General features: G+C 45.8%; 1 protein-coding gene and 1 long non-coding RNA gene across 3 annotated transcripts in view; one reads left to right on the top strand and one right to left on the bottom strand.

Annotated features, from left to right (window-relative positions):
- The window catches only part of LOC137532092 (uncharacterized), a 122996-nt gene that overhangs the window by 80183 nt on the left and 16048 nt on the right, over positions 1-26765 (top strand). The window contains exon 3 of one of the 2 annotated variants that reach the window (XR_011023854.1): positions 17547-17688. The exons of the other annotated variant lie outside the window; for it this stretch is intronic. This is a non-coding gene — a long non-coding RNA (uncharacterized lncRNA). Of the gene's footprint in view, positions 1-17546; positions 17689-26765 lie in introns of those variants that run through there. 2 annotated transcript variants of the gene reach the window in all.
- LOC137532091 (toll-like receptor 2) overlaps positions 20440-26765 on the bottom strand; it is a 60269-nt gene continuing 53943 nt past the window's right edge. The window contains exon 3 of the mRNA XM_068252237.1: positions 20440-25399. Coding sequence (XP_068108338.1) covers positions 22857-25376 — 2520 coding nt within the window. The 5' untranslated portion in view covers positions 25377-25399 and the 3' untranslated portion in view covers positions 20440-22856. The remainder of the gene's footprint in view (positions 25400-26765) is intronic.

Raw genomic sequence — 26765 nt, forward strand, 5'->3', positions numbered from 1 at the left:
TTGACTGTCGCCACAGTCTTGCTGTCCAATCCCTCCTCCCCCAAAGTGCCCATCAGCATCTCCTCCTCAAAATCGCCAACAACAGCAGACAATACCCTGATGGTGCCTGGGGTAAAAAGACTGCTGAGTGACAGGTCGGCGACTGATGGTGAACTGGCCTCCTCCCCAGGCCCTGCTGGGCGGCTGCTGCGAACAGGGGTGGTGGTGGTGGTGGTGAGGGTGGAGGCCTCGGATGCAGAGCTGATGGCGGGCTGCTCATCCTCCGTCATGAGTTGCACCACAGTGTCTGCATCCTTTTCCTCAATGGGACGTTTCCGACCCGGCTGGAGGAAAATGGGAGCAGGTGCTACACGCTGCTGCTGCTGTGTCTCTGCAGCGTGAGTTGCAGATGCTCCTGCTGGGCGGCGCCCAAGGCGTCCACGGCCAGTGGCTATGGGAGGAATGTTAGCCACTGACGCTGCTGCTGCTGCTGCGGAACTGTGCATGGTGGCGCGCCCGCGGCCGCGGCTTGCCACAATGCTGCTCCCTCTCCTCCTGATTCCCTTGCTGCCCTTCCCCTTGCCCAAACCGCGCTGGCTGCCACTTCCAGACATCTTCAATGTTTTGGGCGTATAGACAAAAGTTTTTTAAAAGGGCGGGTGAAAAGTGGGGTACTTTAATGGAGTGGGTTGGTTGGTGAGGTGACTGAGTGAGTGTCCCCTAGTACAGTAAGTAAGTAGTAACAGTCAGGAAGTACAACTAGCAGTTACAATAATCAGTAGTAATCACAAGTAAATTTAGTGTGTGTACACTCAGACAGTGAGTGCACGCACGCAGGAGCTAGTAGCCTATGAACACAGTGACTGAGTGTCCTAGACTCCTAGTACAGTAAGAGTAAGTAGTAACAGTAAGTAGAACTAACTAATTACAATAATCAATCAGCGATCAGAAGGAAATGGAGTGTGGGTGTGTGTACACTCAGACAGTGAGTGCACGCACGCAGGAGCTAGTAGCCTATGAACACAGTGACTGAGTGTCCTAGACTCCTAGTACAGTAAGAGTAAGTAGTAACAGTAAGTAGAACTAACTAATTACAATAATCAATCAGCGATCAGAAGGAAATAGAGTGTGGGTGTGTGTACACTCAGACAGTGAGTGCACGCACGCAGGAGCTAGTAGCCTATGAACACAGTGACTGAGTGTCCTAGACTCCTAGTACAGTAAGAGTAAGTAGTAACAGTAAGTAGAACTAACTAATTACAATAATCAATCAGCGATCAGAAGGAAATAGAGTGTGGGTGGTGTGTGTACACTCAGACAGTGAGTGCACGCACGCAGGAGCTAGTAGCCTATGGACAGTGACTGAGTGTCCTAGACTCCTAGTACAGTAAGAGTAAGTAGTAACAGTAAGTAGAACTAACTAATTACAATAATCAATCAGCGATCAGAAGGAAATGGAGTGTGGGTGTGTGTACACTCAGACAGTGAGTGCACGCACGCAGGAGCTAGTAGCCTATGAACACAGTGACTGAGTGTCCTAGACTCCTAGTACAGTAAGAGTAAGTAGTAACAGTAAGTAGAACTAACTAATTACAATAATCAATCAGCGATCAGAAGGAAATGGAGTGTGGGTGTGTGTACACTCAGACAGTGAGTGCACGCACGCAGGAGCTAGTAGCCTATGAACACAGTGACTGAGTGTCCTAGACTCCTAGTACAGTAAGAGTAAGTAGTAACAGTAAGTAGAACTAACTAATTACAATAATCAATCAGCGATCAAAAGGAAATAGAGTGTGGGTGGTGTGTGTACACTCAGACAGTGAGTGCACGCACGCAGGAGCTAGTAGCCTATGAACAGTGACTGAGTGTCCTAGACTCCTAGTACAGTAAGAGTAAGTAGTAACAGTAAGTACAACTAACTAATTACGATAATCAATCAGCGATCAGAAGGAAATAGAGTGTGTGTTGTGTGTGTACACTCAGACAGTGAGTGCACGCACGCAGGAGCTAGTAGCCTATGAACACAGTGACTGAGTGTCCTAGACTCCTAGTACAGTAAGAGTAAGTAGTAACAGTAAGTAGAACTAACTAATTACAATAATCAATCAGCGATCAGAAGGAAATGGAGTGTGGGTGTGTGTACACTCAGACAGTGAGTGCACGCACGCAGGAGCTAGTAGCCTATGAACACAGTGACTGAGTGTCCTAGACTCCTAGTACAGTAAGAGTAAGTAGTAACAGTAAGTAGAACTAACTAATTACAATAATCAATCAGCGATCAGAAGGAAATGGAGTGTGGGTGTGTGTACACTCAGACAGTGAGTGCACGCACGCAGGAGCTAGTAGCCTATGAACACAGTGACTGAGTGTCCTAGACTCCTAGTACAGTAAGAGTAAGTAGTAACAGTAAGTAGAACTAACTAATTACAATAATCAATCAGCGATCAGAAGGAAATAGAGTGTGGGTGGTGTGTGTACACTCAGACAGTGAGTGCACGCACGCAGGAGCTAGTAGCCTATGGACAGTGACTGAGTGTCCTAGACTCCTAGTACAGTAAGAGTAAGTAGTAACAGTAAGTACAACTAACTAATTACGATAATCAATCAGCGATCAGAAGGAAATGGAGTGTGGGTGTGTGTACACTCAGACAGTGAGTGCACGCACGCAGGAGCTAGTAGCCTATGAACACAGTGACTGAGTGTCCTAGACTCCTAGTACAGTAAGAGTAAGTAGTAACAGTAAGTAGAACTAACTAATTACAATAATCAATCAGCGATCAGAAGGAAATGGAGTGTGGGTGTGTGTACACTCAGACAGTGAGTGCACGCACGCAGGAGCTAGTAGCCTATGAACACAGTGACTGAGTGTCCTAGACTCCTAGTACAGTAAGAGTAAGTAGTAACAGTAAGTAGAACTAACTAATTACAATAATCAATCAGCGATCAGAAGGAAATAGAGTGTGGGTGGTGTGTGTACACTCAGACAGTGAGTGCACGCACGCAGGAGCTAGTAGCCTATGAACAGTGACTGAGTGTCCTAGACTCCTAGTACAGCAAGAGTAATTAGTAACAGTAAGTAGAACTAACTAATTACAATAATCAATCAGCGATCAGAAGGAAATAGAGTGTGTGTTGTGTGTGTACACTCAGACAGTGAGTACACGCACGCAGGAGCTAGTAGCCTATGAACACAGTGACTGAGTGTCCTAGACTCCTAGTACAGTAAGAGTAAGTAGTAACAGTAAGTAAGTAGAACTAACTAATTACGATAATCAATCAGCGATCAGAAGGAAATAGAGTGTGTGTTGTGTGTGTACACTCAGACAGTGAGTGCACGCACGCAGGAGCTAGTAGCCTATGGACAGTGACTGAGTGTCCTAGACTCCTAGTACAGTAAGAGTAAGTAGTAACAGTAAGTACAACTAACTAATTACGATAATCAATCAGCGATCAGAAGGAAATAGAGTGTGTGTTGTGTGTGTACACTCAGACAGTGAGTGCAGTGCGCACACGCAGGAGCTAGTAGCCTATATGAACAGTGACAGTGAGTGTCCCTACGGGTACAGTAAGAGTAAGTAGTAAGTAAGTACAACTAACTAACAATAATCTATCAGTAATCAGAAGGAAATAGAGTGTGTGTACACACAGACAGTGAGTGAGTGCACACACGCAGGAGCTAGCTAGTAGCCTATAAACAGTGACAGTCAGTGAGTGTCCTACTCCTAGTACAGTATAACTACAATACTATTAGTAAAGGACAGCAGAAATACTGGTATAGATGAGAGAAATAAACAGAGGACAGCTGCCCACAGAGGCAAGGCCCCCCTGAGGCCTAAACCTGTAAGCTTGCAGCAGCTGCCTGTCTCTAATGTAACACACAAGCTACTAACTAAAATACAATGTCTAAATAACTAACAACAATATAGGTGTGTATAGGAGGTGTATGTGAGCAAAAACGCTAGGTAAATGACCACAATAGAGCTCTTGCTAAGCCAAAGCACAAAGGAGCAACTCTCTCTCTGTACAAGTCTCAGGCAAGCACGGAGAAACGGAACATGGCGGCCGCTATTTATAGGGTAGGGGCTGGCCAGGGTCCCCCTCTGTGATTGGCTGCCGTCAGAGGGCCTGGGAGCCCTCTGATTGGCTCTAAGGACATCAATCTGGGCTATGACGCTATTCGAGCTCGGTACCGAGCTCGAATAGCGCCGGGTTGCTCGAATAGCTCGAATAGTGAATGGGCTATTCGAGTGTACTCGGATAGCCCATTCGAATAGCTCCAGCTATTCGGAGCTCGAATACCGAGCTCGAATAGCTGAAAAAGAGCTCGAATATTCGAGCTACTCGAATATTCGAGCTCTGCTGAGCACCACTGGGTAGGTGCACTCAGTATAGGTTAGATAGGTAGGTGCCCCAGTATAGGTTAGATAGGTAGGTTCCCCCAGTGTAGGTTAGATAGGTTGGTTCCCCCAGTATAAGTTAGATAGGAAGGTGCCCCGAGTAGCTGCTAGACTGAGCTGCAGGAGGGGGGCGCTGGGCAGAGTGGCGGGGGGAGCGGGCATAGTGTAGTTAAAAACTCACCTTCCGATCCTGCCACGCATGCACTCTCCATCTCCTTCCTACTTCCTCCCCCGGTGTCCCTTGCATTGGTAACAGCGCCCCCTGTGACTGATGACATGTGGTCACATCATCACAGGGGGCTCTGTAACCAAGGCAATGGCCGCTGGGGGAGGAAGTAGGAAGGAGATGGAGCCTGCCTGCGGGGATTGGAAGGTGAGTTTTTAACTACACTGTGCCCGGCGCACTGCCCAGTACCCCCCTCCTGCCGCTCAGTCTGGGGCCCTGGGCGATTGCTCTATTCGCCCGGGGCTAAAAACGGTGACAGGGCACCCAGCCATAATGGATCCGGGTCGGCAACAGGTTCGTGGGCGGTGCCCCGGATCAAACCCCTAGCCACTGCCTACTGCTCCCCCCCCCCCTTCTTCTTTCTGCCATCGCATCTCTCTGTGCTACCGCTCCCCCTGTTCTCCTTTCTGCCCCCTGCAATGTACCTGAAAGCACCCCAGGATAAGTTGGGGTGACTGCGCATGTGTATGACATCACTAAGCGTCCATTTTCAAAACGGAGGACGGAGAACTCCATTGATCACAGTGGATAAGCAGGACGCAGGAGAGGAGAAAGAGATTGATGAGTAGACTACACCTAGAGGTAAGTAGGTTTATTTTGACTTTTAATTTTCAGTTCAGGTTTGCTTAAAGGAAATGAGACAGTATAAAATGCAGCTGAGATCACAAACTTGACCTGTAAATATGAAAGAGGGATTTCTCAATCAGGTGAGTTTGGCCAAAGGAACACGATGTGAGCCGACAGTTGTGTAAGGAGTGACAGATAAGCTTGTTTGCTTTAGGAGCGGTTAGGCGGAAAAATATAGATCTTTTCTTAGTTGGGACCCAGAGGGGCGGCAGAGATACACAATGGGGTGCTGATAACCCGCCGAGGAGCAGAGCGACCTAATGACATCAATAAGCCACACCCATTATTGATGTGCAGCTACATGCCAAATATTAACAGGTTCCCACCAGCATTGTCCCTCTGCATTCCACGGATGAGGCATAAGCTTGCAGGGGGTCTGTGGGAGGGGCCGCTCATCGCCACCCGCCAGGAATTATTACAGCACATCTGAAGTGAGAGGCTGACATTTATTTCCTTAACCCACAGGTGGGCAGAAATAACGTTTAAAGGGGAACTCTGTCTAATATGTTTTATGGGGGTAACGCTGCCTAGTGTATTTTTTGAGGGGGGAAATGCTGCCTCATATGTTTTTGTGTGAATTTGGGGGGGCTATGCCACACTACGTACAGTGGAGGAAATAATTATTTGACCCCTCACTGATTTTGTAAGTTTGTCCAATGACAAAGAAATGAAAAGTCTCAGAACAGTATAATTTCAATGGTAGGTTTATTTTAACAGTGGTAGATAGCACATCAAAAGGAAAATCGAAAAAATAACCTTAAATAAAAGATAGCAACTGATTTGCATTTCATTGAGTGAAATAAGTTTTTGAACCCCTACCAACCATTAAGAGTTCTGGCTCCCACAGAGTGGTTAGACACTTCTACTAAATTAGTCTCCCTCATTAAGGACACCTGTCTTAACTAGTCACGTGTATAAAAGACACCTGTCCACAGAATCAATCAATCAAGCAGACTCCAAACTCTCCAACATGGGAAAGACCAAAGAGCTGTCCAAGGATGTCAGAGACAAAATTGTAAACCTGCACAAGGCTGGAATGGGCTACAAAACCATTAGCAAGAAGCTGGGAGAGAAGGTGACAACTGTTGGTGCGATTGTTCGAAAATGGAAGGAGCACAAAATGACCATCAATCGACCTCGCTCTGGGGCTCCACGCAAGATCTCACCTTGTGGGGTGTCAATGGTTCTGAGAAAGGTGAAAAAGCATCCTAGAACTACACGGGAGGAGTTAGTGAATGACCTCAAATTAGCAGGGACCACAGTCACCAAGAAAACCATTGGAAACACATTACACCGCAATGGATTAAAATCCTGCAGGGCTTGCAAGGTCCCCCTGCTCAAGAAGGCACATGTGCAGGCCCGTCTGAAGTTTGCCAATGAACACCTGAATGATTCTGTGAGTGACTGGGAGAAGGTGCTGTGGTCTGATGAGACCAAAATAGAGCTCTTTGGCATTAACTCAACTCGCTGTGTTTGGAGGAAGAAAAATGCTGCCTATTACCCCCAAAACACCGTCCCCACCGTCAAGCATGGGGGTGGAAACATTTTGCTTTGGGGGTGTTTTTCTGCTAAGGGCACAGGACAACTTAATCGCATTAACGGGAAAATGGACGGAGCCATGTATCGTGAAATCCTGAACGACAACCTCCTTCCCTCTGCCAGGAAACTGAAAATGGGTCGTGGATGGGTGTTCCAGCACGACAATGACCCAAAACATACAGCAAAGGCAACAAAGTAGTGGCTCAAGAAGAAGCACATCAGTCTCCGGACCTTAATCCAATAGAAAACCTATGGAGGGAGCTCAAGCTCAGAGTTGCACAGAGACAGCCTCGAAACCTTAGGGATTTAGAGATGATCTGCAAAGAGGAGTGGACCAACATTCCTCCTAAAATGTGTGCAAACTTGGTCATCAATTACAAGAAACGTTTGACCTCTGTGCTTGCAAACAAGGGTTTTTCCACTAAGTATTAAGTCTTTTATTGTTAGAGGGTTCAAAAACTTATTTTACTCAATGAAATGCAAATCAGTTGCTATCTTTTATTTAAGGTTATTTTTTCGATTTTCCTTTTGATGTGCTATCTGCCACTGTTAAAATAAACCTACCATTGAAATGATACTGTTCTGAGACTTTTCATTTCTTTGTCATTGGACAAACTTACAAAATCAGTGAGGGGTCAAATAATTATTTCCTCCACTGTATATTGTGTGGGGTAACACTGCCATATTATGTGTATTTTGTTGGGTAAATACTGCCGCATTGTGTGTATTTTGTAGAGAAACGCTGCCGCATCATGTGTATTTTATGGGAATGCTGCCGTATTGTGTGGGGGAAACACTGCCGCATTGTGTGTATTTTGTGGGAAACGTATCTTCATTATGTGTATTTTTTTAGGAAACACTGCTGCATTATGTGTATTTTGGAGGAAATGCAGCCACATTATGTGTCGTACTGTCTGAGAGGGTCTGTCTGCTGTCCCTGGACCCGAGTTGTTTGGTGCCAAAGAGGTCTGGTTGCTGCCAAATGCTATTTGTGGGTGGAGGGAACGTTGTTTAATAACCTTCAGGGTCAGTTTGCCTAAGTGTGTTTTGGGAGAAAACTCGGGCCTACTGTCACTGTGTTACACTGTTAAATTACTGTTAGCTCCACCCACATCCTGTCATGGCCTCACCCACTCACTCCTATTCTGGTCTGGCCCCTCGAACTTGAGAACCCCATGTGGCCTTGTGAGTCAAAAAGTTTGCCCACCCCTCTTTTAATCCTTTTGAATCCTATGTTAGACTAGGTACAACATTGGCCTTTGCCAGTCCAACATGATAAAACATGGCTGCCGCTAAGGGAACTGTTGCCTGATCTAGTTCAGGCGTCAGCCCCTAAGGTCAAAGTGTCAGACCAAAGGTGGCCACAAAAATAAAATGATCCAATTTTACGTCAATTTGATAAAAAAAAACGATCAATTGTACAAAAAAATTAAAAGGTTTTTTTGTAATTAGTTCGAGAAATTTCACTTTTTTTTAGTAGATCAGGAGTGGTGGAATTATCAGATCATTTTACGTATATGGTACATTGTCAATTTCTTGATGTATAGACCCAAGCAATTTTGTCTGCATTTTCAATCTTTTTTTTTTCATAATTGGGGAAAAATTGAACACATGTGTATTATTATTATTATTGACTTATAAACAGACCCGGGACAAGGTCCTCCAGCACCCAAGACTGAGGGCCCGTTCACATCTAAAATCGCAAAACATTTTGCGGGAGTGATTTTCCTGCGATTAACGCAGAAAAATCACTGGACACTGCGACGGTTTTGGAGCGATCGCGATTAGCAGTGCTATGCATGCTAATCTCAACCGCTAAACGCTAATTGCGAATCGCCGGCAAACCACTGCATGTAACATGTTTGCGGTTAACGATAACCACAAACGCAGCAGTGAGAACACTGCCATGTGTTACATGCTGTAGCGGTTTTTACAAAACCGCTAGCGGTTTGCCTTGAGCGGGAATCGCGCGATTCCTGCTCAAGTGAGAACAGGCCCTGAGACACCAAAGTGCTCCCCCCCTATCCCTCCCACCCCAGCCGTCACACACTGATTGCTATTAGACTAAGAGGCGCCCCAGGGCCCCCAACACCATAATCTCTAGTTATCTGGCTTGCGGTCACTGCCATGTATCCCCTTTTCCTATTTCTCTCTGCTTCAAATGCAATAGGGGAATGATAGCTGAGGGAGTTGTGTGCCTCCTCCTACACTGCACCCTGAGGCTGGAGCCTCTCTCGCCTCTGCCTCGCCCCCGCCCTGTGCCCACTCCTACACTGCGATCTGAGGCTGGAGCCTCTTTCGCCTCTGCCTCGCCCCCTGCCCTGCGCCCCATTGTACACTGCGATCTGACACTGGAGCCTCTCTTGCCTCTGCCTCGCCCCCGCCCTGTGCCCCCTCCTACACTGCGATCTGAGGCTGGAGCCTCTCTCGCCTCTGCCTCGCCCCCTGCCCTGCGCCCCATTGTACACTGCGATCTGAGACTGGAGCCTCTCTCGCCTCTGCCTCGCCCCCGCCCTGTGCCCCCTCCTACACTGCGATCTGAGGCTGGAGCCTCTCTTGCCTATCCCTCAGCCCTGTTCATAAAGCACCAGTGGCGTATATGATACATTGGTCATATTTTTCAAATATTAAAATCAATTGCAGAAAAAAAAAAAAAAAAAAAAAAAAAAAAGATTGTAAATTCTTGAATGAAATTAAAAAAAAAAAAGCGTTGTGACCACTTGAAGTCCTTAACTGTGACCCTTGCTGGCCCCACCCTCCGCTGCTTAAATATTAAGTGGGCGTGTTTGGACTCGATACCAGGAGCGCTGTTGCCAGATCTAGTGCAGCACAGCGTCTGAGACTTTGATTCAATCTGGCACCGCCCTGCTCTTTGCAAAATTACGCAATTATGATGGCACACAATGGAGGAAAACAACAGCACGCACACTGGCGCTGGCCCTGCTAGCTCCCTCTAGTGCCAGGAGGTAGAAACACTACCAGCTCCCAGATAAGGATTAAGGTGAAATGGGGCCCTAGGCAAGATAGCAGTTTTTACCTACTGCTCATGATCACCTCACCTGGCTTTTTTTGAAGGGGCACTATGGCGAAAAATTGTAGAATTTAAAATATGTGCAAACATAGACAAATACGAAGTACGTTATTTCCAGAGTAAAATGAGCCATAAATTACTTTTCTCTTATGTTGCTGTCACTTACAGTAGGTAGTAGAAATCTGACAGAAGTGACAGGTTTTGGATTAGTCCATCTCTACATTAGAGAAGGTGGCCCGAACCTCCGATTTTAGGTTCGCAAACCTACTGCAAAAGTTCGGTTCGCGCGAACTTTCGCAAACCGCAATAGACTTCAATGGAGAGGCGAACTTGGACAATTAGTAAAAATTATGCTGGCCACAAAAGTGATGGAAAATATGTTTCAAGGGGTCTATTACCTGGAGGGAGACATGGTTGAGTGGAATAGACATCAAAAGTCCCAGAAAAAAATCTGGATTTGACACAAAGCAGTGTTTTAAGGTCAGAAACCTCATTGAATGTTCAATTGCAGGCCTACACTGCTTTACAACATCAGGAAGTGTAATCCTCCCTCTCTCCCTCCTCCTGGAGGGAGGAGCAGGGTCTTGTCTTCCAGGCAATTGTAGGATTTCAAAAGCCAGCTTACATACATTGGCCGGGCCCGGGAGTCAAACCCGGGTCTAGTGCTTGGTAGGCAGCTCTCCTCACCACCACTATACCACCACCAACACTACATGCTGAAGCCAGCCTGGCATGTACCATTATGATATATCCAAGAGAAAAATGAGCTTGCTGTAACGATCGGTGAAGCACAGAGATGATCTGATTACCGGTGATTTGCAGTATCACTGGGAATACAGATGTATACCAGATTATAAGTAATCTGCAGTATCACCGATAATCCGATATACCAGCTAACTTCTGTTCACCCGAGTAGAGTGTGGTGTTAGGTGTAAACAGTAACACTTAGAGGATTAGGCCTCAGCGCAGTAAGGAGTACTGCACGGATTCCTTCCGAAGACCTGAACTCTCCAAGGCGAGAGGAGTCAGGTCGAGAGTAGGAAGGATTGTCTGAAAGTGACACTCAGGAGGAAGTGTCACTAACAGGACGGGGAACCGCCTCCAATAGTAAGGTCGGTTCTCGAGGTCGGACAAGCCAGGTCGTAACACACGGACAGATAAAGTACAGATTCAGAAGGCAGAGGCGGAGTCTAGGTACAGGCAGGGTTCGGCAACAGGGTATCAGAAATATCGAGGTACAAGATCAGGAGGCAGAAGCAGAGTCTAAGGACGAGCCGGGGTTCGGCAACAGGGTATCAAAATGGCAAGGTACAAGATCAGAGTTCAGGAGGATAGTCAGGCAGGCAAAGGGTCATAACAGATAATCACAATCAAACTAGTACTTTAGCTATCAACAGAATCTAGCTAAGTGTAGGATTACAGCTCCAGCTGGTCCCGGCACACTTAAGGATCTGACTACAGGTCTGAGTGCTCCCACGTATGTGTTCGCAACGCCAGACAACCAGCAACTGCACAGCCGGCAGTATATATACCCATACATATCTCCAGCACCTCCCTAAGTGCTGGACCAATGAGGAGTGGAGCCAGAATCAGTTGACCAGCCTGGTCCGCCATGCCCTGCACGGGGACAGCCGCCTCAGACTGAGTGGAGGCGGCTGCCTCCCCGTGCTCTGCCAGACTGTGTGCGGAAAGAGCCGCCTGCCGCTGACTCATGGCGGCGGCTCTTCCGCGATTCTTGACACTTGCTTAGGGATTTGTAGGATGTCAAAAGCCAACTCACATACATTGGGCAGGAATCGAACCCAGGCCTACCGCGTGGTAGGCTGCTATTCTAACCATTATACCACCAACACAACACACTACAATGCTACATGCTGAAGCCAGCCTAGCATGTACCATTATGATATATCCAAGAGAAAAATGAGCTTGCTTAGGGATTTGTAGGATGTCAAAAGCCAACTCACATACATTGGCCATTTTGACATCCTACAAATCCCTAAGCAAGCTCATTTTTCTTTTGGATATATCATAATGGTACATGCTAAGCTGGCTTTAGCATGTAGTGTTGGTGGTGGTATAGCGGTGAGAAGAGCTGCCTACCAAGCACTAGACCTGGGTTCGATTCCCGGCCAATGTATGTAAGCTGGCTTTTGAAATCCTACAATTACCTGGAAGACAAGACCCTCCTCTTCCGGAGGGAGAGAGGGAGCTGTTGCGGGGTGCAATATAAGGAATAACAATCAGCCAGGAGCAAGCTAACAAGCCTACAAGAGCCTAACTAAGCTTTCCCTGGCAGAGTCTGTCAGCAGCTGTCAGTTAACTAATTACTGTAGGCAAACGAGTGAGTAAAACGTCTGGAGAACCTTGCCTTTTATAAGTAGGGGTGGGGCTCCAGGAGTGAGTGTAGTCTGATTGGTGACAATGTGCTTGCTGACTGTGTTGTAGAGGGTCAAAGTTGACCCTAATGGAGCATTATGGGGCAAATCGAACTTTCGTAAAAGTTCGCGTTCTCTGGTGAACGCGAACCACCCAAAGTTCGCCTGGAACCGTTCGGGCCATCTCTACTCTTCATAGAAACAAGGAACACCAAGAGCCCCAATAGTGTAATATGTACTGGTAAATGGTTACTAGATAGAGTAAATATTAATACTCACAAACCAGGGTTACCATTAGGCAACCACTGTAAAGGCAGGTGGGGAGATTTTCCTGACCCCACTCAGGAATAAGAAGTCACTCTCTGTAGATGAGAAAAAGGGGTTCAACCCTCCACCCAGGGTGGACTCAATATTATGCAGGAGAACAGAGGCGCCAAAAGGATAAAAGGAAGCTAAATGAGCTTAAAAACCAAATTCTTGGTAAATAGAGGAGGTAGCGGGATCAAACCTGCGAAACGTGTTGCATATTTGGAGTTCATAAATAAAATATATTGACTGTGTTTACTACAGTCGTTGTGTATCTACTTGGAGGAGGTAAGTCCACCACTACCTCCTCTATTTACCAAGAATTTGGTTTTTAAGCTCATTTAGCTTCCTTTTATCCTTTTGGTGCCTCTGTTCTCCTGCATACTACTCTTCATAGGAGATTCTCAGCAAGGCTTTTATTCTTTATAAAGATATTCTCTAAAAAGGATTTCAACAATGATCCTGGCCAGATCCCCTGCTCGCTACACAATTTTTTGTAGAGCAACTGCCATTCACTAAGTGCTTTTGAAAATAAATAAATCCCTGAGAATCCCCCATGAAGAGATGGACTAGCCCAAAACCTGTCGCTTCTGCCAGATTACTACTACCTACTGTAAGTGACAGCAACATAGGAGAAAAGTAATTTATGGCTCATTTTACTCTGGAAAAGCCATACTTCTTATTTGTATATGTTTGTTGCACATATTTTAAATTTTTTTGCCATAGTGCCCCTTTAATAAGATTTAGTGAGGGAAGTGGCATAGCAATAGGGGATGCAGAGGTTGTCCCTGGACCAGGGGGGCTCATCTTCATCCATCTTATTAGCTTTTCATAGCTCCAGCACAGAGGGTAACCTGAGGACTACCAAAGTTTTTGAGGGCACTAAAGAATCATCAAGTATTGCCTCCTGTTTTTTTGAGTTCAGGTGTGCTTTAATTGTGGTTAAAGCGGAATATAACCCTGCATTTCAACTTTGCTCTAAAACATTATTTACTGCATATTATATGCAACCAGCATTTTTTTTTTACTAGACCAGCATTGGAAGGGTTACACACAGAGGTTTAAAGTTCCGTGGAGAGATATGCAGAAGTTCAGATAGATACATTTAACTAAATAGAATGTAACAAGTGAGAAATGTTACACACTCTTTGGCTTTCCCTTAGCTCAGGGGTAGGGAACCTATGGCTCAGGAGCCAGATGTGGCTCTTTTGATGGCTGCACTGGCTCACTTACAAATCAAACAGCACAGCTTAGTGCGGCAGGGCAAGTAAAATTTTTTAAGTAGGCACGCTACTGCTGTAGTATGCACTACTAACTTACTCACACTCCCCCCAAAACGAACAGCTGCTCCAATTGTCCCACTCTGGACCCTGTCAGGTCCAGTGACTTTGTAGGACGAGGTCCCCGCACTTTGAATGGTCCAATAGGCTACCTGTCATTTCACAGGCAGCCTTTTGGGCCAAAATGCAGGGATCTCATCCTACAAAGTGAATCAACCCTCAAGTCAGCTAGCTAATTGTACAAGCTGTTAGTCGGTATTTCTCCTGTCTGGCTCTCGAGGAAATTGCTGATGTTGCTGAAACCCAAGAAAAGCTGAAGATGTGTCTAACACGTCCGTTGCCCGGAGGATCAACTGTATACACATCACCATGGCAACAGGGACGTGAGCCCTGCTGTCCCAGTTTGAAACATATTGTATGGCTCTCACGGAATTACATTTTAAAATATGTGGCTTGGTTTAGGGCTCTCTCAGCCAAAAAGGTTCCTGACCTCTGCCTTAGCTCCTTCTCAGTCAGAGACAGTGAGTCACATTCCACACTTAGATACATTTAAGTAAACAAAATGTATCTATGTCAGCTTCGGATGCGTCTGCAGTTCTCTCCAGGAACTTTAAACCTCTGTGTGTAACCCTTCCAATGCTGGTCTAGTAAAAAAAAAATTGCTGATTGCATATAATATGCTGTAAATAATGTTTTAGAGCAAAGTTGAAATGCTGGGTTATATTCTGCTTTAATCTTTTACATTGCGTCTATCGTAATCAGGGCCGGTTCTCTCATGAAGCAAGGTGAAACATTTGCATCAGGCGCAGAGATTACAGGGGCAGCATGTTTGTACTGTGTTTAGACTTACATGCAGTCAGAGTAGGAGGAGAAGCGAGAGGAGAGCGAGGTGAAGAGGTCATCATTGGGGAAAAGCAGCTTGTTGTGCGGTGTGAGGAGTCTGACAGTGAGTGAGGAGGGGGGAGGCAGGAGAGCATCATTGGGGAAAAGCAGCTTGTTGTGCTGTGTGAGGAGTCTGACAGTGAGTGAGGAGGGGGGAGGAAGGAGAGCATCATTGGGGAAAAGCAGCTTGTTGTGCTGTGTGAGGAGTCTGACAGTGAGTGAGGAGGGGGGAGACAGGAGAGCAGCATTGGGGAAAAGCAGCTTGTTGTGCTGTGTGAGGAGTCTGACAGTGAGTGAGGAGAGCGAGGCGAAGCGGTCATCATTGGGGAAAAGCAGCTTGTTGTGCTGTGTGAGGAGTCTGACAGTGAGTGAGGGGGGGGGGGGGCAGGAGAGCAGCAGGGTGTCAGTTGACTTGCACAGCAGAAGGGAGGAGGTGGTACTGCTGTCCTGACTGAGGAGGAATGGAGGACATGAGGGTGAGCAGACTCGCAGCCAGCCAGTGTGTTGTTGTGTTGAGCTGCAGCGTGTCATGTCTCAGGTTGTTGCTTAGGCTCCCTTGTTGACTGAGAACATTGAATGAAGCAGAGCAAATTGTGGGGTGCTGTGCGATCATTCCAAATTGGGGGGTGGGGGCATGCTCATAAGTTTGCCTCAGGCAGCAAAAAGTCTAGAACCGGCCCTGGTTGTAATGGACAATATTATTGCATTCACAATCATCCACCAGGCAACCTAGGCAGGTGTTTGGGGCCTAGTGGGTGTCAAAGGGCCCACTTGCCCCCTTCTTCCATCACTCGCCAAGCTTTGTTACCTTTAAACGCTCTCTAAAACTCATTTGTTCCGACAAGCATATGCGCTACCTTAGGCCACTTCCCTTTGTCCTAAGACCAAATTGCACCCCTACTAGGTATCCTAAAACACACAGCCTCTATATATTTGTTGTATACTACCCCTCCTCTTGTTCCCCCCCCCCCCCCCCCCATTCCCTTTAGATTGTAAGCTCACAAGGGCAGGGCTTTCTCCCCTTGTTGTGTCTTGGAATTCATTAAACATTTTATTTATCATCATGTTACTTTTATCACTGTCATTACCAATTCTGTATTTTGTATTCTGTATCTTGTATCATTTTTTGTGTTTTGTCACTAATTATGTATCTTGTATATTGGTGTACACCATTATCTGTATTATTATGTACCCCATGTTTGTTTCTTACTTTGTACAGCGCCACGGAATATGTTGGCGCTTTATAAATCAATAATAACAATAATGGAGATGGTAAAATTGGTCAGTGATTGGCCAACGGGCGTGACCGCGGCGGCAGCCCCAGGCGTCAAGTCCTGGGGCCGGCTTTTGCAGGAGATCGCACGCACATCTCCGCTTGGTAGGCGGAGCTCCGCCCCGCCTTCAAGGGACACTTAAGTCAAACAAAAAAAAAATGAGTTTTACTCACCTAGGGCTTCCAATAGCCCCCTGCAGCTGTCCGGTGCCCTCACCGACTCCCTCCGATCCTCCTGGCCCCACCAGCAGCCACTTCCTGTTTCGGTGACAGGAGCTGACAGGCTGGGGACGCGAGTGATTCTTTGCGTTCCCAGACACATTAGCACCCTCTATGCTGCTATATGGTATATCATATATGCTATAGCAGCATAGATGGCGCTATTGTGGCCAGGAACGCGAAGAATCACTTGTGTCCCCAGCCTGTCAGCTCATGTCACTGAAACAGGAAGTGGCTGCCGGCGGGGCCAGGAGGATCGGAGGGAGAAGGCGAGGGCACAGGACAGCTGCAGGGGGCTATTGGAAGCCCCAGGTGAGTAAAACTCATTTTGTTTGTTTGACTTAAGTGTCCCTTTCAGTCTCCCAGCGGCGATCACCGTCTTTTATTGCCGTACAGCGATGCAATCCCCTGGGAGACATGACAGTGGTCGGCTATCATAGGCTGAAGCCTATGACAGCTGATCATGCTGATTGGCTGGCGGGGGGTGGGGGGAGGGAGCGGGGGGGGGGGGGGGGAAATCAATACATTTATTTAAAAATAAATAAGAAAAATATTTCCCCCAAAAAATAATCATCATCATCGATCAGACCCCGCACCAACAGAGAGCTCTTTAGGTGGGGAGAAAAGGGGGGAATCACTTGTGTGCTCTGTTGTGTGGCCCTGCATTGAGGCATTAGAGCTGCAGTGGCCAATTTAGCAAAAAAATGGCCTGGTTTTTAACACTGCGGTCCTCAAGTGTTTAAAATTGGATATGTGTGTATGCACCTGAAGAGAAACCTGGAGCTGTAAATCATAAATAAGAAGTCTACACCAAAATAACGCTTCACATTCTTCACATTTTCTATTATTTATAAAACATAAAAAAATAATACAAACCGTTAAATGTAACAGCATTTTAGGAGAAAAAAACAACAACAGATTTTACAGACTGAATCTATGTACAAAATATTTACAAAACACATGACAGTAAACAGAGTTTTCGTCCTTCATATACTACGTAATGTTTTCAATATCACTAGCATTTCCTATTGAATCAGACAATGAGGCAAATGGCCGGAATTGGTAAAAAAAGAAAAAATGAGGACTTTATTTCGGGGAGAATCTCTGATAGTCACATGGCACGATTTAAAAGCGGCCTCCGGCTTTAAAAGTCAGCTACAGAGACAAATATCAGAAACGGCAGAGAAATCCGGGAGCATTGCATGCTGGGAATTCTAAAGACAAAAAGAGAAAACTGTAGTTGGTTGGGAAAGGGGGGGGGGGGGAGGTCGGGGATCTGAGGGGTAAAATAAATAAGGCAATAAGGCATCCAAAAAGCGAGGAAAATGAGAGGTAGATGTTTTAGACATACATAATATGTGGTGGTTTAGAGATGCATACCATCTACATTTACAATAACTTTATTCTTGCAGGGTTAAACTACTGAAAAGTGATGCGTCAGTTAAGGATGGAGTCAGGTGGGCTTCCTCGTCACTTATCTTCTATTGCGGACTCCGGAAGTGAGATCTCCCAGAAGCACCTCATATTAAAGGACAACTGAAGCAAGAGGGATATGGAGGCTGCCATATGTATTTCGTTTTAAAGCGGAATATAACCCTGCATTTCAACTTTGCTCTAAAACATTATTTACAGCATATTATATACAACCAGCATTTTTTTTTTTACTAGACCAGCATTGGAAGGGTTACACACACAGCTTTAGGCCTCGTTCAGACTATACGCGCTGCCGTGGGCATTTTGGCAGCGCGTATAGTGTGCGACACGCAAGAACGGTAGAAGGGCATAGACAGCCCTTCTACCGTTCCCATCATATGCGCTGCGTGGCAGCGCGATTGCGCTATCGCGTACTGCACGCATTTTTGGGAATCGCAGCGCAGATCCCATTCATTGTAATGAATGGGATCCGCAGCGCATAGGAGCGCAGATGGCGTGCGATTGGACGCGTTGCGTTCCGATCGCACAGCCATCTGCGCTAAATGATGTGAACGAGGCCTTAAAGTTCCTGGAGAGAACTGCTGCCACATCTGAGGCTTATACATAGATACATTTCAGCAAAACAAAATGTAACAACTGTGGAATGACTCACTCTCTCTGGGCTCTTTCACATCAGAGCTTGCGTTGGAGAACGCTCAAAGCATACGTTTTGTTGTATGCGTTTTAATGCGTTTTGATATGCGTTGCACTGCAGTGAGTGTGCGTTTTTAATCCGTTTTCAATGCGTTACAGCACATAGAAAAACGCAGTTAATTTTTGTTTCTTTTAGTTTTCAACTTTCTACATTGTTCCTCTTTTGCATTCTGGGACTGATTGCCTGCGTTCGGATCAAAAATGCGCATAGTGTGCGTTTTACATTGATTAACATTGTAACGCATAAAGCTAGCGGCGGCCGAATAACTGCGCCTGGGTGCAGTGTAACGCAACGCACAAAAAGGCTGCGTTATATGTGAAAGCTAAAATGAAAGTCTATGGACTTTCATTTTACCTTGGGTAACGCAAACTTTACCCTTTGCGTTGAAACGCAGAAAATCTGCCCTAATGTGAAAGAGCCCTTAAGGCTGTGCAAGAGCTGGAGGACAGCCAAAGAGTGTGTAACATTCACCACTTGCTACATTTTGTTTACTGAAATGTATCTATCTAAACTTTGGCTGCCAGGAGCAGCTCCCTCCACAGAACTTTAAACTCTGTGTGTAACCCTTTCAATGCTGGTCTAGTAAAAAAACAAATGCTGGTTGCATATAATATGCTGTAAATAATGTTTTAGAGCAAAGTTGAAATGCAGGGTTATATTCCGCTACAATGCCAGTTGCCTGGCAGCCCTGCTGACCCTCTGCCCCTAATGTTTTTAGCCATAGACCCTGAACAAGCATGCAGCAGATCAGGTGTTTCTGACATTATTGTCAGATCTGACAAGACCAGCTGCATGCTTGTTTCTGGTGTTATTCAGACACTACTGAAGTCAGATAGATCATCAGGGCTGCCAGGCAACTGGTATTGTTTAACAGGAAATAAATATGGCAGCCTCCATATTCTTCTCATTTCTGTTGTCCTTTAAATGGGAAACGCCCCCAGAACCTGTGAGTAATGCATGAAGGATGCTGAGTGTCATTTGGATTATACAGCTGTGATTAATCATTTTCATAACACTCAGACATTACACTTGTAATCCTTCACAACCTGACTCCTTCGTCTGACCGGTTCGCAGACGCCCACATCTGCCTGGCTTAAGACTTGTTTGTGTGCAGACAGAGGTAAAACACGTGGGAAGCAAGGGATTTTGTATCAGACATTCAGTAGTGCTGCTTCTGTGTAGCAGAATTCACGGAATAGCAGTTGGTGGATTGATAAGGCTTTAAAGCACTAATCGTAATCACCCATTGCTTCCGTTTCCTGCGTAGGCTAAAGTCTCCTACACATGGTAGAGAAAAATCATCCAAGACTATTGTTCTGCGCAGGGGTGTAACTAGAAATCACTGGGCCCCCCTGCAAAACTTTGGGTGGGGCCCTCTCCCCCGGCCCACTGAATAGGGACTGTCTACAAAACTTTGTATGAATTATTATCAGTGGCTGAGCAGATACAGTCATTAGAACTATTGTGCAGAGAGCAGAAAGCTTTTCTTTCCATGCCCAGACTTCTCAAGTATCACTACAGTACACAGCACTTGGGGAGGGGTAGAGAGGCTGGGGGTAGAGCAGTGCTGTAAACAAGACCCTGCTGAACACTAAATAGGGACTGTCTACAAATCTTTGTCTACAAAACTTTCTATGATTCATTATCAGTGGCAGAGCAGATCCAGTCATTTGAAAACTAAAGGTCCGTACACATGCCTGATCAAAGGCAACGACGGGTCCGTCGTCACCTCCTGCTGGGCGTGTTTTCAACAGACAGTACGGCGTGTGTACAGTCTGTCGGTGGATTGATCAGGCTGTTTCTGAGCGATCCGATCAGGCATGTTACGGACCTTAAGGGTAAGGAGAGAAAAAAAATAAACTTTCTGCTCTCTGCACAATTGTTCTGTGTCTCAGGATGGGGCCCCCCTGCAGCTGCATTCCATGCAGGGTCTTGTTACGCCCCTGGTATTGCGTCATTTCAACCAAGAATCTAGCATGTGCACACAGCTGACCCATGATTAGTGTCAAATGACCACATGCGCTCCTTTCTTCCCAGCATAGCCAGCACTGTCAACTTCCTGTTTTCCTTTTCTCAAGTTCCCCTAGTCAGGGCCAGTTTAACACCCAATGGGACCCTGGGGCAAAGGTAACCTGCCCCAACCTCTCCCCCGGCAACCCCCTCCCCCCCAGAGCCTCCAAGCCAGCTGTCGCCTCCCGATCTCTCCCCTTAGCTATGATGTGCTCCCCGGGGCCCCTGCACTGTAACACCATTGGTATCTCACCTGTCCGGGTGGCAGCGCACTTCTCCCATCTTCTTCCTGCCTCTTGTGATCCAGTGCATGTTGCGTGAGGACATGTGCTGGCCACAGGAGGCAGGCAGTGAGATATGAAGATGGGGAGCATGAACAGCGTGCTGTCCGCCGGGATAGGTGAGATATCAAGGCTGTTATAGAGTAGGGGGGCCCCGGGGAGGGAATCAGGGGTCTTGCTGCCTGGAAGGGAATTGCCACCCTATTCTTTATGGAAGCATCGGCTCTGTCCCTAGTGGAATTAACAAAGAATGTGTTCCTTAATAGGTACCTGAAGTGAGAGGGGTATGGAGGCTGCCATATATATTTCCTTTTACAATAATACTGAAGCAACTGTGTGGGAAAAAAGTCAGACACTCGCCTATGGAGCCTTCGCTTTCCTTTCTCGGTGTCCTCGTTCCATCACTGCTGCCCCCCCTCGTTGCTGGTATTCAGCCTACTGAGGGACACAAGATATACCAAGCTTTCCGTGGGCTCCTGGAGGCAGCTGATTTGAACGGCGGGCAACGCTGGACCAAAGACACCGAGAGAGGACAGGGAAGGCTTTGTAAGAGCCACACCCTTCCCTTTCAATAGGCGAGTATCTGCCTCATTTTCCCCACAGTCACTTCAGTATTGCTTTACACAACTCCACTGCCTGATCTCTTTGGCTACAGCTATGTAAACCATAAACCTGAAACAAGCATGCAGCTCATTGGGTCAGAGTCAGGCCTGGATTTACATCACAGGAGTCTATAGACACAGATGTTCTGGCACCTTAGACTCCGCCCTCCATGAATCTACAAACCCCCGCCGAACCGCGCCGCAGGTGTGCTGGCTGGCCCCAGCTGTCACTTCCACCTTACATCCCTTGTCTGTCATAGGTAGCTACAGGTGCCCCTTAGTATTAGTTAGCCAGAGTTACCCTCAGTATTAAGTAGCTAGAGGTGCCCCTGACTGAAGGGAGATCTGGTCAGTGGAATGCAGAGATCAGGGTGAGGAACCTCTCATTTACACTCCTCTTCAGGACTCTGCATAGGGAAGGAGGGAGGGAGGCACTCAGGGAGGGGAATGAACCGCCTTTCCATCTTTAGACGCCTGTAGGCACGTGCCTACAGCGCCTTATGGTAAATCCGGCCCTGGTCACAGCACCTGATCTGCATGCTTGTTCAAGGTCTGTGTGGCAGAGGATCAGCAGCCAGGAAATATGCATTGTTTAAAAGGCAATAAATATGTAAGCCTCCATTTCCCTCTCACTTCAGATGTCCTTTAAAGCAGAAACAGGAAGTTAAATGGGCATTAAAACCCTGGGTGTCACTGGTGCACAGGAAGTGGGAAAAGATCCCTCAGCCACTGTAGGGCTGACTATCACCATAGAATCTTACTGCTCAATTTATAACATCTATCTTATATGAGGGTCTTGGCCAATTGAACATAATATGGACAGATAGTTTAACTAGGCCCATGTACTACATGGATGGGGTAGTATTGCACAAGATCATACAATCTGGTTGTATAGTATGTGGTCACCTTACAAAATGGCAGCAAGGGCATACCTAACTCCATCTGCAACTATAAACACATGTTTTGGGGAACAACCCAATTTGAATTTGTTAAGGGCTGTTTGCACATTTTTTAAGTATATTCTGGGAAACAGAAAAGTTAAGGAGGATAAAAAAGATTTTATGACTTTTTGTACCTTTTACAGGACACCTGACCCGAGCAAGGCTATCTAAAGTAAGCACAGAGGTATGTGCATGCTGGGTACACCAACCTCTGTGTGTTGTCTGTTGTTCTCCTCGTTCCCCTGGTCCCCGTCATCGCTACTTGAAAAATTTAACTTTTAGCAAAAGTCATATTTTCAGACAGGAAGAGACAGGCAATGTTCCTTTGTACCACCCTCTGATAGGCTGGGACATTGCTGCACGCCTGCCTCTTCCTGTCTGAAAATTTGACTTTAGCCAAAAGTTCAATTTTTCAAGGAGTGATCAGAGAGAATGGGGGAAATGAGGATAGGAATGGACAACGCAGAGAGGTATGTGGATCTAGCATGAACATACCTCAGCATTTACCTTGGGTAGCTGTGCTTTGAGTCAGGTGTCCTTTAAAGGAGACAACGTCAACATCTGGCTATGTCCATTGACCAATGAGGTGTTCTGTCTGAGTTAAAAAATGGCAAAAATACAATAGAAAATGATCTTCCTTGTCACAATCTGATTGAGCATGTACCACATGCTGCTTCACAGTAAGTACAAGAGATGAGGTTGCGTCTCTGGGTAAGATATCGCTTATAAAAAAAGTTTTTAAAATGAAAGAACACAGTTGTTAAACCTGGGCTTTGGGCCGAGTCATGCAGCCATCTGTGGCTGTGGTTGGCAGTACCTCGGAACTGCTTGGCTGCCCTATCAAAGCTATTTCATTCACTATAGAAAGGTTATCTTGTCCCCTATCACTTAAATTGCACTTCCCTAAGATGCCTTTGAGTTGAAGCCAAAAGAAAGACTGTCTGTTCTCCTCAGGAGGCCACTCCAAGTAGGTTTTAGTTCGAAGGAGTTTCCGTAGCCTGTGGAACCTTTTTGGCAGATCTTCCATGCTGACGCTTTCCTTGACCACCAGAACAATGTCCTCAAATGCGTGGCCAATGGCCCTTTGGTGAGCAAAATAGAGTTCATAGTTACACCACTCGCTGTTGACAAAGTTGTTGGACAGAACAAAAATGATCTTGCGGCTGTTCTCAATATTCTCAATTATGTTGTCAATGATCCATTTTCCAGGCTGAAAGTCCCTCTCATGGATACATACTCTGTATGGTGGGTTGGAAGTCTCTAGATGAGGGAGGAGAACCCTCCTTACCCAATCAGCATCCGAATAGCTGTAAGAGATGAAGGCATGATAGGCGTAGTCTTTGATTTGGTCTACATTCCGGGAACGATATCTAGACCGAATTATTTGACATGTCGCTCTAATGTACCATGGTGCATTGAACCTCCAGCACAACAATGAGCAGACAATGACCACAAATGCGGTCACAGATACAGAAATTGCCACTACTAAGCCGATTTCACACTCCAGCCTTCCAGGGTGATAATCATGAATTCTAGTGTTTAGTAAATGCTGGGGTTGATAACAGTAATAATCATCAGGCCAGTCTGGAAGAACTAATGACCCCTCCAGTACGGTCTCCCTTATGAAGGCATGAAGTTCACATGTACAATAGTATGGATTGTTCCCCGCAGTCAGGTTTGTCAGCTGGGGCAAATGTTGAAAAGAACCCCTATCAATCACCCCAAAAGAATTACCCTCTAACCCCAGTACCCAGAGGTTAGGACTGTGCCACCCTGATGGAATGAACTTGATTTTATTGTTTCTGAGATACAGTTTTTGCAGATTGGTTGCCTTTTTAAAATAACTCATATCTAGTCTATCAAGTTGGGAATTGGACATGTCCAAATATTCCACTGTGGTGGGCAGGCAGTTAAACACTTCAAACTTAAGCATATTGTCTGATAAAATAAAAACTTTGATAGAAGGTAACCACACACACGACTCGTTGAGACTCCCAAGATTGTTGGAACTAAGGTCAACGTAGGTCAGCTTTGGCCACTGGGCTGTCAACGATGAAAGTGTCTTTAGACTTCTCATGACATTGTTGCTGGCATTGAATACCTCAATATTTGGTAAACTGCTATCTGGGCACTGCAAGTTGAATAGATACGAGGCAAGAAGACGGTTCCCAGATATATTGAGTGTTGCTAATTTTTTCATCTGGTCCCAAGCATCGCAGGGAACGTAGTTAAAGTTCACATTAATGATGTGAAGTTTAGTGACCTGGCTAAACCAGGTGAATGTCCAGTCAAATCGAAGTATATCTGGGTTGGTTACATCCTTTATCACCAAGTTTTCCAACTCTAACTCTGTAATGGCAATATCTGAACTGCTGGCATTTGGAGAACGGGCAAAGTCTATGGTAAGTATAGAAAGATTATCCACCTCAGATTTCTGGACATTTAGCAAAACCAGGCGTAGGAGATTCTCATTAAACTTTCCTCTGTAGAAGACAAGGTCCCGTACGGTAATCTGTGGTAGATATGAGAAAATGTCAACAGCCCCCATGTAATAGGACAGCTCAAACAAATTTCGAAAACGGAGGCTGATTAAAGATTTACCCGACAAATCCTTCAACATGTCCATCAGCAGTTTTGGGTTTTTGTCCACTGCTATATCAAACCACAACTCACGAGTGTTCAGCTTCAAGAAAGCCCCAGGTTCATAGTAGTCCAAGCTGGACTTGGATTTTAGAGCAAACCTAAAAAGGCTGATGTTCTGAATTGAGACAAAGTCATCTTTTAAGATATTCCCAACAAGAGGACCTCCAATGGACAAATATTTCAAGTTCACCAGATTGACGAACGCCTTTCCAAGAAAAGCATGTTGATAGAAGTTATTGGACATATCCAAGATCTGCAAGTTCTTCAGGTCTTCCAATGAGGACTGAGGAATCTTTACAAGAGAGTTATTAAACAAAGTCAAGTTCCTAATTTGCAAATTATTCTGGAATGTTCTGTCTTCCATAAAGGAAATGTTGTTGAAGCTCAAGACTAATGTGCGTAGGTTGCGATACCGAGAGAAGTTCTGTGCGTATATGGCCGAGATTTGGTTATATGACAGATCCAGGTATTCCATATCCTCGTGGAGATTTTGAGGGACTCGTGTAAGCTTCTTCCCATTGCAAATGACGGTTTTCTTGTCTATACTTGTGTCACAAACCGACTGGCACCAAATCAAGGCAACAAAACCACCAATCAAGACGATAAGGAGCATCCACCTCCCATGGCGTGGAGACATATCTAGATAATTCACATCTTTTTCTGGAAAAAAAGGGAAAAAGATTTTAAATCTTTATGTGAGTGATACACTTCAGATTTATATTTTCCACTTAAAGTGTAACTGTCAGGCATAAAATCAATTATTTATTTTTGTCTGGCAAACACGTATCAAGGATGCTAACCAGGCAGTCCAAAAGTTGAAATCACTATTACTTTTCTTGTTGATAAATGATCATTCCCCAGTTTACCTGATTCTTATTTAATACACCCAAAATTTGGTACACAAAAAAGGAAGTTGCAGGGCATGCTGGGTTGTCCTTTTTTGCTTCTCTACTTCCCCCTCAGACAACCATTGCAACCTGATTGGCTGAAGCCTCTTTCCCTCCTGTTTTCCCCTCCCACCTGTTCCTCTCTGATGGCCAATATTTCTCATGCTTAGACAATGCACTTTCTATAGTGAAGGGCGGGCAATGCATACACAATGAGGCATAGGAGAGTGAGGGAGGAAATTACATCAGAATTGGCTTCAAAATAGCCACAGTCAAAATGGGAAATGCTAAGAAGGATGTTCTCCTTTTTTTCCCTTTTTTTTTTTACTGTAGAAAAAAAAAAAACTAAAATCAAAACGTGGACAGTGCAATACATGTTATTTGGAGCAAGTATTTATATACGTGTTTTTTTCTCTGAGATACTATGGCTGACAGCTCTTCTTTAACAGGACTTTTCTGGCACCCACAGTTTTATTTTGTGTTTAAAAAAAATATCTAAGTTCAACGCAGTGGCGGACACAGCCAGCAGTGGGTCCCTGTGCAAAATTGCAATTGCGGGCCCCTACGACCTGCGGTGCGCAAAGCGCGCTGTGGCAAAAAAATGGGTGTGGCTACAACCTGCGGCGATAGGTCTGGATAGAACCTGCGGCACGTAGCGGCGCGGCAAAAAATGGGCGTGGCAATGACCGGATGAGGGCGGAGCTAACTGTAATTTAAAGCGAACCCGGGGTGAGGGTTTATTTCCTTTTAAACAATACTAGTTGCCTGGCGGCCCTGCTGATCTATTTGGCTGCAGTAATAAACTGAATTACACCAGCAACAAGCATGCAGCTAATCTTCTCAGTTCTGACAATATTGTCAGAAACCCCTGACCTGCTGCATGCTTGTTCAGGGTCTATGGTTGAAAGAATAAGAGGCAGAGAGGACCAGCACGGCGGCCAGGCAACTGGTATTGCTTAAAAGGAGAGAAATATGGCAGCCTCAAGATTATTCTCACCTCGGGTTCCCTTGAAAAGTGCAACGCAAAGACAGTGGGCCCAAGTTTTGGTGACCCTTTCCCCAGAAAATTCACATAATTGTGCAGGTTTTCTCAAGAAAATACACATCATGTCGGCAGATATGCCCAGAAAATACGTGCA

The sequence above is a fragment of the Hyperolius riggenbachi genome, chromosome 9 (genome assembly GCF_040937935.1).
Source record: "Hyperolius riggenbachi isolate aHypRig1 chromosome 9, aHypRig1.pri, whole genome shotgun sequence".
NCBI lineage: Eukaryota > Metazoa > Chordata > Amphibia > Anura > Hyperoliidae > Hyperolius > Hyperolius riggenbachi.